Raw genomic sequence first — 14,383 nt, 5'->3', positions numbered from 1 at the left:
TGACAATCTGGTTGGAACCGGAAAATAACTAAATTGAGGAACATAATCAGAACCGGGAACCAAAGTGATCTATACTGTTATTTTAAAAGCATGGGAACCGCTTGATAAAATAATGTTAACGTTCAAGACATTCTTATTTCAGTCCCACAAAAAAAAACACAACAAAGCGCCTATGCAAAGAACTAACTCAAACTTATTCCAGTGTCTGCCGCCAGCTGAACATTTTTGCTAGTGTGTATGCAACCTGCCCCTCCCCTTCCAAAGCATATGTTACTGTAGCCTACCAGCTATGTTTCAAGCGTGATTCAGAAATTAGGGAGAGATTTTAATTACAGAAAAATGGATGAACTTTTTCAATGCTAGTTACTTAGATACTATAGTTACCATGTTTCACATCAGATGTATTAACTACAAAAAGGTACGACGAAGTTTTAATTCTGTTGCCGCTCTGCACACAAACTTTTTAGCTAGCTATCTAACTTTAGCACTGGTCTAATGTTAAGCCAACTGTCGGAAGTTCAGACATCCAAAGTTCATCCATAGAATGTGCTCAACTAGGCTGTAGCTTCCCGGCTCCACAGCAAGCTGCTCTATCCGCACTGATTGGAAAAGTAATTTTAAAAAAGGAACATTATAAACCAGTACTTTTTGTTTGGAAGCTGTTCAGAACATATTATGCAGGTTGGAACAGTAAAAAAAATATGATAATGAAATTCTATTCAGAATGAAACGATTGTAAAATAATTTTAGTTCCAACCCTGATAACAATACAACACTCAATCCTACTGGTGTGAGCCAGGCCAGATCTGTCTGAATTCACTGACATGTTTGATGGTGTTTCTGTGTCTCAGGCTTCATCGCAGCAGCTGAAATTCACGACCTCTGACTCGTGTGACCGAATCAAGGATGAGTTCCAGTTCCTTCAAGCACAATACCACAGGTACATTTTTTTAACACCCCAACCACAGCTTATCAGAGAAACTAGTATCTTTAGTTAAAAGGCAACTCCAACTTTCAACATAATTTTCATTTTCTCCAGTACAATACCAATGTTAACATATGAATTATATATTTTTTTTAATGTAAAATGTCACATTTTCTAAATTTTGTCGGAAAAAATAAAATGTTCTGCCTAATGACATCAAAAGTTAAAACATTTTAATAACAGTGAATTTCAAACACTATGAGATTTGCGGTGATGTGGGGAGTAAGAAAATACCGTCTCTTGGGCTAGAAACTTGAAGGGTTTGAATATATATTTTTTAACTTTAATCCTACCCTGTGATGTCACAGATAAGTGTTTTTTTCGGACCTTTTCTTTACAACCACAGATCATAGAAATACTCTGTTTTCACTCTGGTTTGGTGCTGGAGATGATGAATGAGGTTGAAAAATGGCGGAATTGTCCTTTATGATACAAACTCTTAATCACTTTATTAAGCATAACCATATTATATTTGTAGGTGAGAGTACAGATTAGAGCACTTGTTGAATTCTACTCTATTAAGTCATTTCCGTAAGCGTGTGCATCACATGCTGCTTTTATCAAAATCACATGGGCATAATCTACATGATTAGAATACCAAATAATTCACAGCAAGACAAACACATTTTTGTGTCTTCTGCTGCATGTTTTTTTTTAGGAGCAGATCAATAGATGTGTGTCACTTCCATTTGGAACCCGAGTCTACAACTCTGTTCTCTTTCATGTAATAGAAAGCAGTGTTATGATGTACCACTATAGCCACAACCCAACAAGATTGGCATTTGCTAGATGGTATAAGGTAATTTGTTTTACCTGGATTGAGATGTACAGTGTTGTGCTGTTTAATTCATGACTTAAATGGAGTTTATGGACCAAGGAAGGTTTCTTCTTTATTGATTTCTAGCCTTTGAAGAAGCAGCTGCACCGCTCCGACTGCATCTGGTTTCCCCTCTTTACTTGTGGTATAGGAACTAGAGTGTGTATTGGCTAAGGTTCTATCCTCCCTGTTTCATTGAGCTTCATCAGAGGAGAGCAAGATAAAAGCCTATGTTCTTTCGTTGTGTGAAATTCCTGTTGGTCTGATCATCAGTCTGTTCCTATAGCATGAACACCTCAGTGCCTGGGCTTTGGTGTGTAATTCCCCAGACACCCCCCCCCCCCACCCCCCATTTAACCCCAGACAGAAGCAGTTGAAAAGAATACCTGTTCTATACGCCGAATTCGTAGCATGCATATGCGCCGCCTATTGACTTGAGCTGAAGCGCCATAGACAAGGCTTTGTAGAACGCTGTGTTCAGCACTTTTAAAGGGAAATGTTCTGCAGGCGGTCTCCTGAGCATAGTAGTGAGCATTGTAACTGTCGCTCCCCCCCTCCTTCACATGCATAAATAGTTCAGGGAATACATAAATCAAAATAAAGATGACAGCAGGAGCGATTTAGAGGCGGAAGGAGCGGCAATAAAACTCTATCAAAGTGTCGTTTGAGAGCGTCTCTCTGGACCCCTGGGCCGCCTCCACCAATCACAGGCACACAAAGACAATCCCAATAGGGTCTCAGGTAGGGTGGCAGCAGGGGAGGCTGGTCGTCATGACAACCAACCTCTGTGTGGCTGCTGTTGGATTTTTTTTATTTTTTTTTAGAAGGGAAAAGCGATTTGGCTAAGTGGAGGCTGCAGGCGAAAGAGGAGTAGAGATGGAGGGCCAGAGGGAGAGAGCTGTCTGAATGAAATGCGCCCCCTGAGCACTTGTTTGGTCAGGGAATCTGAGGACTGCTCTTGAATTGTAATGAGGTGGTTTATTCTTTAACCTTTTCACTTTGGGCTGGTTTAACAGCGCCACTTTTATGATTCCATTTGCATCCACTATTTTTCCATGTAAGTGACAGAATCAGTGGTGGCTATGAGCAGCAGTTTCCCATTTAGGACCAATGATGAGAATCGCCACAGCTAATGCTCTGCCTAATTGAGCCGTCATTCACAGTGGCACAGATCCAGATCCCAAAGACTATCTTAATGTAAATACACCATTATAAACCCTTGTTTGATGTAAACCTTTCTCCCTCTGTATCATTATTAATCAGAATGCTTTCCAGGGGGGACGTCAACACCGGAACCATTCTAATATGGTAACCAAGTTTGTGACAAGTGGTGTGACTTGGCCTCCTTTGTCCTGTCACCTCCTGTGACATCTGCAGTGAGCACGCTGACATGATTACAGCTAATGGCTGTATGCGACGCCTCAGAGCTGCACATTCACCAACCAGCCACTATTTATAGGCAGGACATTTAAAAGCAATCTGGGTGTATATATTGGCCTTTTATTGGGGTTTATTTGGGATCCTTTGGTTGATTGACACCATGTTAGATCTGCTGAGGGAAGGATGAAATCATTTCCTGGCTCTCTGAAGAGATATGATGGATGCTTCCTGTAGACTAAAATGATGTTCTGTTTTTCTCTCCTTTTTCTGCAGTTTGAAACTGGAGTGTGACAAGCTGGCAAGTGAGAAGTCTGAGATGCAGCGTCATTATATCATGGTGAGAGTCTGTGTGTGTGTTTCTGTGCTGTGTGTGTGTGTGATTGACCCTGCTCTGTCAGTCTGCCCCAGGGCCCGCTGGCCCAGTCACATGGAATCACATTCATACCAACTACTGTACAGGCAGGGGGATGTTAAACACTGCAATGATATGATATCTCAACAAAACATACTTTCACCTTTTGTTATGGGATAGTTTTGAATTTGGCACTATTTTAGACTTGCAACTACAACATATTGGCAGTATTGCAGCGATGTTGAGCATATGATTTCTCTCTCTTTTTGTCATGTCTCTACTTTATTTTACCCCCTCCTCCTGTGTAGCCCTGTTCCCATCTCTCCACTCCTTTTCCCCTGCCTCTCCCTCTTCTCTGTGTATTTCTATGTCGTTGTTCTCTCTCTCCTCCCTTCTATGATTCCTCATCTCATCTGTGGTCTTTTTGTCTCTGATGTCGTTATGTCATCCTCCCCCTCTTCCCACCATCCTCCCCCCGACACATACTCTCCACCTCTAGCTAATCTCATTGTCTCTTGCCAGGCCTGTGTAGCTGTCTGATATTCTGTCTCTAATTGATCCGTTGACTGGCTTAATCTCATCTAATCTGTGCAGCGCTGCACTCGTATCCATCACCGGGTCAGTGTGTGGAGCTCCAGCCCCCCCCCCATTGCCTATCGGGTTCCCCCGCTTCGCCGCCTGCTAACGCAAGCACCTCCATTTCCCCAGCACCGTAATTGCTTTAGTGACATGCCGTTTGGGGTGGAAGGCTTACTCTCCTCTCTCGTGTGTGTGTGTGTGTATGTGTGTTTGTTTTAGAGCGTTGGAGCCCATGCCTTCACAGACCGAGAGGGTGATTTAACAGGGCAAATGCTGAGCCACTGGCCCGCTCATTAACACAGAACACACACCATCCCTTCTCACAGCGACACACAGAAGGACACCAATAACAGGATGTGTGTAAAGGGTTCGACCTGGTGTAATGACATGATAAATGACACCCAGGAGATGGCTGCTGTAGACTGCTCTGTGGGACAGTCAGAAATGCATATAGACAATCTGTCTACAGGACATAATGTCATTTCCCTTTTTCCATTATTATACTGTATATATAATAACGCCGCCTCTTCCTTCTACTTTACAGTACTATGAGATGTCCTATGGGCTGAACATCGAAATGCACAAGCAGGTAAGTCTCTCGTGCTACATTAATAGGAACCACTTCTTCAGCAGTGATATCTGAGAGTGGAATCTGTTCTTCTCCTTGGGTGTGCCGACTAGTCGGACAAAACAATAATCTTAATGGATATGGGCAATTTCCGAGGTACGATTATGATCTGAGTATTTTTTTGTTATCCTTGATCAGGGAAAGAAAGTACTTTTTGGGTGCCAGCACGCATCTTTCTCATGTCAATCAGTCATGTGCGAGGTTCTAGGTGGTCTAAATGTCTCAACTGGCTGTAAAGAGAAGGGTGGACTGTATGTTGATCCTGCTGCCCTGATTGGATAGAGGAAGGCTGTATTTTTCCATCCACTTGCTTTAGAATTTGACCTGATCAGTTTTCAATCTGATCATTTGGATTTCTGCTGCCTGTTACTATGATAAATCACATGGCGAGGATGTTTGCTATCAATGTGCGTAATATCTAACAAGCGGTGCAAGCGTAGGAGAAGAAATATGAACCGCTGCTGCGCATTGAGTGACAGACGGCAAACGTGGCTGCCCCTGCAAGTTGAGGACACACACCCCTCTGTTCACTGCTCTTAATTTGCAGTGAGAATGTGCAGGGAGGTGTTTTACCAACATCTACCAATCACGAGTATCTTCCGATCCGACTATCAACTGTCAACTTGCGGATACGAGTATGACCATGTCGGCACACCCCTACTTCCCATCATGCTGCCTGTAGACAGACGGACAGTGAATCATCTCTCTGTGGCATCGATGAGAAAGCATCATTACTCACAGAGGGATTGTTCTAATGGAAGGAGCAGTACAGTACTGCACAGGTTAAAGCTCTCATCTAGGTATATTCCTACATGATCAGTGGAGGAGTAGTGTACTACTATCTAAGCGGCTCATCTGGTGCCCATTGATCAGGGGGTGTGGGGAGTAAATAATGGGCAGGCTGCTGGGGTAGAGCGATGTGCCTCTGTGGACCCGGCTTTATCTGCGACCTCGTCTGGCGATCGCGGCCACCCTAAAAGATTGACGGTTCCTCCCTGATAGCCACACCGGCAGCATGGAACACGCAGTGAAAAATAGTGTCACAAACACGCTCGCTTGCGCGCGCACACACACACAAGTGCATACACAGCCTCCACTCTGCCTCATGAGTACAATTCATCACCCCTACTCCTTTATTTGACGGGGATGAAATATTTAGAAATTCAGAGGCGAGAAAGTGCGAGGGGAGCTGTGTGTGTGTGTATCCCCACTTATGTTTGCCTATGTGTGTATCCGCATTTTTGTTAGCCCGTTTGTGTGTGTGTGTGAGTGCGTGCTTTGTGTGCCTTTGTGTGTGAGTGGGTGCAGATGAACTGCGGCAGCATTCGAGTTGAAATTGAAGGGGGTGTGTAGAACTGAATGTCGAGGAGAATTCACATCTGGGTTTTGTGTTCAGCCTGCTCTCTTCCTCCTCCCACTCTCCCTCGCTTTCTCTCTCTCCTCCTGAGCGTTCTGTTCTCTCCAGCTGAGGGGCTCCAGACAGTTTAGTCTGGGATTGTGCCAGGGAGATATTGAAAAGGGGTTATTCGTGTTTCTTCTTTCTCTCTGCTTTTTATATTTATTTATTTATTTATTAAAAATAAAATAAAAAATGTCCTTGCCAGTTGAGAGGCCTCTCTCCGGTTAGCCTAGATGAATTGTGCTCCCGCCTGACAAAACATTTGGCATCTCCTCTTATTTGTGTGTGTGATGTGATCTTGCGTGTGTGTGTATAGAAAGAAGAGTGGAGAGACAAAATACATTTTTAGAGGAGACGGCAAGCGTTGTCGGTGCGCATGATAGTGATAAGAGTGTAATGGTGCATGGTAAATTAATGTGATGAGGTCTCTTCTCAGATATCACGCTGAATTAGAAAGTAACACAATTAACACGGTGTTGCATATCTGAGTTGGTTATGATAATCACTGCCCGAACATTGTGTGTGTACAGATGTGTGATCTTAATTTGACCTACATTGTCACAGCAAAATAATCCTGCTTGTTGCTTGATTGGTGTTAGGCTACTTGAAAAGTGCAATACTGTTAATATAACTGTGGGTTTTCAGTGAATTTTCTGTACACTACCGTTCAAACCAGTTTGCGCTGTTCTGTGAAGGGAGTGTAGTACACAGCGTTGTACGAGATCTTCAGTTTCTTGGCAATTTCTCGTATGCAATAGCCTTAATTTCTCAGAACAAGAATAGACTGATGCGTTTCAGAAGAAGGTTATTTGTTTCTGGCCATTTTGAGCCTGTAATCGAACCCACAAATGCTGATGCTCCAGATACTCAACCAGTCTAAAGAAGGACAGTTTTATTGCTTTTTTAATTAGGACAACAGTTTTCAGCTGTGCTAACATAATTGCAAAAGGGTTTTCTAATGATCAATTCGCCTTTTAAAATGATAAACTTGGATTAGCTAACACTGTGCCATTGGAACACAGGAGTGATGGTTGCTGATAATGGGCCTGTGTACGCCTATGTAGCAATTCCATAAAGAAATCTGCCGTTTCCAGCTACAATTGTCATTTACAACATTAACAATGTCTACACTGTATTTTTGATCAATTTGATGTTATTTTAATGGCCATTTTTTAAATTTTCTTTCAAAAATGTTTCTAAGTGACCTCAAACTTTTGAACGGTAGTGTAAATCGGTGCAGGAAAATTCTCCGTAACAAAAGAGTGATCAAATTAAGGTCCTATGTTCTGTGTGCTTGTTGTAAAGTGCCCTTTGGGTGCATTGGGTTTGTGTTGTGAGACTGATGGGTGTTAAATGAAGCTAAGGGCTGAAGTGTTTTATCTCCTCAGGCTGAGATTGTGAAGAGATTAAACGGGATCTGTGCCCAGGTCCTCCCTTATCTGTCCCAGGAGGTAAGACAACCCTCTAACCCCTGACCCTTTACCCCTAACCCCAACCCCACATTGCGCCCTTAGCCTGGAATGAGATCATTCTCATTTGACCACTCCACCTCCCTCCCTCCCTGTATTATATTTTTCTCTGTTCTCCCTCCATTCATCATTGAGAGCCCTGTAATCAAAGGGGCCAGTGTGCTCTGCTGTGATCCAGATAAGATGTGCTCATTTATGTCCATGACAAGATGACCCAATCCAACATGGGAGTAGACCATTGATTCTCCATCAGAGCCCTGTGTTCTGTTAGTGGTGGCTGGGTTGAATGGGTGAGGAGCACAGGGTCAGTGTTGGTAGTGTTGATCCATCTACTTACCCCCCCCCCCTGTGTGTGTGTGTTTGTACCCCAGCACCAGCAGCAGGTCCTGGGGGCCATCGAGAGGGCCAAGCAGGTCACCCCTCCAGAGATGAACTCCATCATCCGGGTAGGCTGCTCCCTCCAGCCCCTCTGTGGGGTTACTGCTACTCTGTCACTATTTCACTATCTATCACTCTTTTATGATGCATCTGCTGTCCTGGGGTTTCCTTTAGCTTTATCTGGTGTTTTAGGTATTGAAGATGATGATAAACGATCTCTGTGTGTATATTATACTGAGTGTGTAAAACATTAGGAACACCTTCCTAATATTGAGTTGCACCCCCTTTACCCTCAGAACAGCCTCAATTTGTCAGGTTGTGGACTCTACAAGGTGTCAAAAGCTTGTGTCAAGTTGTCTGGATGTGCTTTTGGTGAGGGACCATTCTTGATACACACATGAAACTGTTCAGTGTGAAAAACCCAACAGCATTGTAGTTCTTGGCACATTTAAAGCGGTGCACCTACTACCATACTCCATTCAAAGGTACTTCAGTAATTTGTCTTGCTCATTCACCCTCTGAATGGTACACATACACAATCCATGTCTCAATGGTTGAACCTTATTTAACCTGTCTCCTCCCCTTCATCTACACTGATTGAAGTGAATTTAACAGGTGACATCAATAAGGGATCATAGTATTCACCTGGATTCATCTGGTCAGTCGGTCATGGAAAGAGCGGGTTTTCCTAATGTTGTACACTCTGTGTATGTATGTCACATGTGGCCGGTGGTACCTTAATTGTGGAGGACATGCTCTTTGTAATGGCTGTAACAGAATATATGGAATTGTTCAAACACATGGTTTACATGTGTTTGCCATTCCAGCCATTGTTATGAGCCGTCCTCTCCTCAGCAGCCTCCTGTGGTTTATGTATAATGTGTGTCTACATATGTTTATCATATACCCTCAGTGTATGTGCATATGTGTGCGTGTGAGAGCCATATGCACCCATCTGTACCTCCCCTGTGTTTGAGCTGTGTGTTTGTTGTCCGCAGCAGCAGCTCCAGGCTCACCAGCTGTCCCAGCTCCAGGGTCTGGCCCTGCCCATGACCCCCATGCCCCTGGGCCTGAGCCAGTCCACCCTGCCGGCCGTCACCTCCTCCTCAGGCCTCTTCTCCCTCTCCTCCATCCTTGCCTCGCAGGCCCAGCTGGCCAAGGAAGAGAAGGCGTCCCGTGAGGGAGCCGACAACCACCGTGAGGAGGACGGGGACAAGTCCGACTAGAGCTTCCTCTCTTTCTCCCTCCACCGCATATCAGCAGCATCGGAGGGCTGTGGTCCTGTATACCTGCTATGTATCCATGCCAGCCTTCCTCCTCTCCCCTATGCCCTTCTCCCTAATCGTCCTACTTATATTTGCCATGCTTGGTTTTAAATTCTACTCTATTTTTCTCTCGCTCTCTCGTCCTATCTGATGCTTTTGCCGTCATTCCAACTATGTACAGTGTTGATTTTTTTTATTTTATACAATTTCTTCAGATATCGTTTGATTTGAGCTTGACTTCTTTTTGTTAATTGTGTATTCTTGTCACGGACCACCAACGGTCCCTTTCCCTTCCATTCTGACCACATTTTCACTCTTTACTCTCCCTCTTTTAAAGGAGGAGTTTCCTTTTTCACAACCAAATCTCTGTTTTTGATGTAAATGGCATGTTGTATAAGGGTCCAGACACCTTTTTTTGTGATTTCAAATGTTTTTGCGAAATAAAGCTTTTAGTGTAGTGATGCCGGTCTTTAGATGTTGTACACATGAAATTGTCATTCCAAACTTTATCCTCAACGTTATATTCCATTTTGTTGCGACTCAAGCTATATCTCTCCGTCCATTCTACATGTAACTGCCAAAAGAAAGGAAAGACTTGATTAAATAAGGGATACAACGTGTTTTGAAAGCATGAGGTGCTTCCACACAGGAAGTTCCAGACACTTGTAGATTCTATGCCAAGGCACGTTGAAGCTGTTCTGGTGGCCCAATGCCCTATTAAGACACTTTGTGTTGGTGTTTTTTCTTATTATGGCAGTTACATGCAGCAAGCTACACGGAAAATGGAACAGCTGGATAGGGGAAACTACTTGAGTCGCCAAAAGGGAATATAACATTCTGGATAAAGTTCGGAATGACACAATTTCATGCATACAGCATCTAAAGCCCTGCATCACTAGTATAAGCTTTGCTGTTTCTACAAAAACATATTTTGGTGTTTTTGGAACTTTTGTTCGTGTTTCTTCGGGGCCCCCATACTACACGACGAGGACAAAGAATTGATATGCTGTTTGGGTTAAGTTCCTCAAACTTGAAATCACAAAAGAGTCTAGACTGCACTATAACATGCCATTTACATCAAAAATAGAGATCTGGTTGTAAACAAAAAAAAGAAGAGGAACATCTCCTTTAATCACTCTCCTCCCCTCAATTTTGCTAATCTGTGTTCTTTCTCATAAGTGGATATTTGTTTTCACGCCACTGTCGCTGAGCGTCTCCTTCCTCCCTTTTTAACCAGGGCCCATCTGGGACCCTGAATGTCACACAGTATAATTGGAATAACAAACCAGAAGAGATCCAACAGACAGGCTCGCGTCACACAGCTCTCTAGCCTCTGTTGTGTCAACTTGATTCGATCGGTTGGTGTACACGACTTTGTTGCTCCATCGTAAAGAGACTCTTAGATGAGCTACATTGAAACGGGTCTATGTACGTCTGAATCCTAACTTGAAAATCCTGCATTGATAGTTGGGTGCACTTCGATTTTCAGGTTAGTATTCGTCCCCAAGGTGAAGGAGGATAGTTGAAAGACATCAGTCTTCTTGGGGAATAGAGTAACTAGGTAATTCCAGTCCCTGATGGCTATAGTTGGGAAAGACGCATTCCTGTCTTAATGCCATATAAAGCTGTGCTCTTACGTAGTCAAACTCTAGTGCTGCTTTTAGTCATTTTAAGAAAGTAGGACGTATTGAAAAAAAATACTTCCAGATAAGTAGAGAGATGTATAATAAAAATTGTATATGGGAAACGAAAAACACCTTAGAGCTACTTTCATGATGTTTCTCTTCAAGTCTGTGCTATCAGTCCTCCAACAAATCCACCCCCTATGACAAATTCCCCAGAGAACCCGGTCTAACCCACTGAGCTGCTTTAGACATATCCACACACAGCAGCTTCCATGAAAGGCATGCTATCAGTACTATAATAACAGTCCGAATGTCCAGATCGCAGTGATGATAACATTGTGGAAGGTAGAAAAGACCTTCAATCTTTTTTTTCTCCTTTCTGTAAAGTGCACTAATATTATGTTTTAGCGGTGATGTAGTAGAGGAGAGTAGTTGCCTCCAACACTAGAGGGCAGTAAGTGTTTTAGAAAGCAGCTCTGACGTCCATTGAGTCACCTCTTTGAACAGGAGTCCTCCGGTCTATTTTACGAAACGGGTTGACATCTCTGTCAACCCCTATTGTTAGGAAGCGGCATTGAACATATTATGCAAAATGTCCACTCAGCCCCGACTATCTTTTTACTCAAAGATGAATCTCTGTATAAGAAAAAATGATACATGATTGAGCTTTCTCTTGTATACAATACATTAACAGCACTCACATATTTTGATCTATTGTCCATAGCCAATGAATAGTTAACGTAATGTTTTTTTTGAGCTGTTCTTTGAGTCGATAAATCACAACTAGCCACTGTTTAATGTGCATTTACAAAAATATATCTTTCCCAAACATGTTTCTCACAACCTATTGGAGAAACAGCGAGAAACGACAGCTTGATACGATATTACCTGGCCCCTTGAGTGCCGATGTAGGCTAGAACTGAAGCTGTACCTGGACTTAATAATGATGTGAATATCATGATCTCTGATTCCCAGGATCCTTCAATTCAAAGTCCCATTAACCAGCTCTGCAAACGTTATGACAGTACGTTCGGTAATCCCCCGAAATATGGCACTCCATTTAGTATGATATGTTACATTTCGTATGGTATGTATTAATTTGTGTATGTCTATCATCCATTTTGTATGATAGGTTACAAATTGCAAATGTTTTGTTAAGAATTCAATTGGTTGTTGCTAAGGTTGGGTAGGTGGCTAACGTTTGCTAGTCTAGGGGTTAAGGCTTAAAGATGGGGGGAATGTGTTATCTAGCATGCTAAGTAGCTAAAGTATTTGCTAAAGTTGTCTGTGATGAAATTCGAACGCGCTATCTTTTTGTTTGTTAGATGTTCGCGTTATACTCCCACCCATCCACCCCAACCAACCTCCTTCCTTTCTTTTGGCTTAAGTTACATTGTTTTATGTAACCATGCCAAATGTAACATATACTAATTTGAGTGACCTGGATTTACGTTTACTATGTTACGTCTAGTCTGAGACGGGCTGTTTTTGGAAGTACATGCTGTGTGTAAATGCAGTAAGGACAATAGTTGCTCCGCCAAACTCCATATTTTGGTGAGTTCCGAACATATGTTTTACAACGTTTGCAGAGCTGGTTAATGGGACTTTGAGTTGAAGAATCCTGGGCGTCAGAGGCGATGTCGTCATATTCATCATCTCCCAGGTACTGGTTCGGGCTAGGACTAAGATCTAGAACCTTGGGTTGAATGTCCAGGCAACCCTAGAGCTATGGGGAATATAGAAGATGTGTGTGATGGTGACTGTGGTGGTTTTACTGTAAGATTCATTGGGAGGTAATTGGTGTTATTGTCTGACCATTGTTTTGATCCCAGCCTGTGATACAGCATGTGATGTACTGTATGTTTTTGTATTTCCCTTATATTAATAGACATTCTCCGTTCTGTTTTTGGTGGGTTACACTGTGAGGGTATATAGATCTGTGTAAATTTCCTAGATAACTCTGAGATGATTCCATAGCCGTATGTGAATGCATTCATAAACCTCTGTAATATTAGATTTGAACGTTGGTCAGTCAGTGGTGAACCTGGGATTGACGTGTGGCTCTCTAAGCTTGTGAGCACAACTTACTCCTATGGACTTAAACAGTAGTGATATGCAACGAGTGTGAGTAGCTAGATGCACACAAACGCATGTCTCTTGGGGAACTATATTCCTTTCTATTAGCGAAGAAATGTTTAAAAAAAAATTGGTACACATTCTCTGTGATCAATGCACTTGTTTGAATATTATCGCTATAAAATAGATTGAGAGTAAAAAGCTGTTAAATTCTGATACAAATGAACTATGTGTTTGTTTAGTAGATGGGGACCAGTTTATGTATACAGTTATACATATAAAGCTTTACGTGTATATGGCTGCATCTTCTGTCTGTCCTGGATGGTTCCTGTGCTATGTCCTACAGTACTGATGTGACACTAGAGGAACTGCAGTACTTTGACCTATACCTGACCCAATCGCTTGCCCTTTCCCCAAAGCGTGAAGCATTGTAAGCATTTTGAGCTTTGTAAAGGTCATTTTTTAAATACTTATTTTGTGTATAATGTAAAACCTAAAGTGTGTACTTTGGCAAAAAAAAAAAAAGTGTCATGAAATCATAGCTTCATTTAAACAAGGTGAAATATAAAAAGTAACACATTTACTATACATAACTGAAATGTTCTGCAGTAAGGAAGTACTTATGGTGCCTTACAAATAAAGTCAATCAAATCAGCTGTGCGTGTTTGTCATTATGTATCTACTACTCCAAGAGGCCATGGTGAAAATGCAGTGGAGCTCTAGTATATTTTCAGTATTACTGCTAGATGAAGTATGACATTCACATGACTAATACTCTGCCAATTGATGTACTGTAGCATTTAAATGGTCTCATATGGACATTGTCAATGCCTGTGGAGCTTTGAGGTCCTTGTAGTTCATTGTAACTCCACAAGGCGGAAGTGTTGATTTAAAAACATCCTGTCTCTTTTCTACTCTGGGCTGAATAATGCTCTGAGGTATTCCTCCATGTACTCCTCTGGCACAGAGGCATGGAATATTGGGGTTCCTGATTTAGGTTTAGAAATTCTCCATCACATGTTCTGTTTTATTATAACATTGGAGAAATTGAGACATGGCCCAGTTGGCACCTCCGCAAAACCCTTGTGTAGATATTCCATCTATCAATCAAATGCATAACTTGTCATCACATTCAGTTATTTCTCATTACACGCACACATATATGCAGTGTTACGCATACACAGGCAGTTACACACACCCTCTTCCTATTGGTTATTTTGTGTGTGTGTTTGTGTGGTTCCAGCCCTCTTCCTCCTCTCCATCCTGCTCTGCTCTCTCTCAATTCATGGTCTCCTCTGGATCTGAGCCCAGCATTTAAAATAAATATGAAAGTGCCCTATTTTCTGTGTCAAGATACAGAGTCCTCAGAGAAGCATGGATGAGTTGGTGATTGTTTTTCCTCTGCGACAACACATTGTATGGAAAAGCTG

General features: G+C 42.4%; 1 protein-coding gene across 2 annotated transcripts in view; it reads left to right on the top strand.

The window, feature by feature from the left end:
• Window positions 1-13,607, top strand: part of LOC135512806 (TLE family member 5-like) — a 36,423-nt gene extending 22,816 nt beyond the window's left edge. The window contains exons 2-7 of one of the 2 annotated variants that reach the window (XM_064935200.1): window positions 852-940; window positions 3,456-3,519; window positions 4,658-4,702; window positions 7,529-7,591; window positions 7,981-8,055; window positions 8,986-13,607. In XM_064935200.1, coding sequence (XP_064791272.1) covers window positions 852-940; window positions 3,456-3,519; window positions 4,658-4,702; window positions 7,529-7,591; window positions 7,981-8,055; window positions 8,986-9,213 — 564 coding nt within the window. In that variant the 3' untranslated portion in view covers window positions 9,214-13,607. The remainder of the gene's footprint in view (window positions 1-851; window positions 941-3,455; window positions 3,520-4,657; window positions 4,703-7,528; window positions 7,592-7,980; window positions 8,056-8,985) is intronic. The other variant, XM_064935201.1, reaches the window with a different exon arrangement.
• Window positions 13,608-14,383: the final 776 nt, after the last annotated feature.

Source organism: Oncorhynchus masou, chromosome 24 (assembly GCF_036934945.1).
Source record: "Oncorhynchus masou masou isolate Uvic2021 chromosome 24, UVic_Omas_1.1, whole genome shotgun sequence".
NCBI lineage: Eukaryota > Metazoa > Chordata > Actinopteri > Salmoniformes > Salmonidae > Oncorhynchus > Oncorhynchus masou.
The sequence above is the reverse complement of the archived record's forward strand: the minus strand, read 5'-3'. Positions and strand labels throughout refer to the sequence as shown.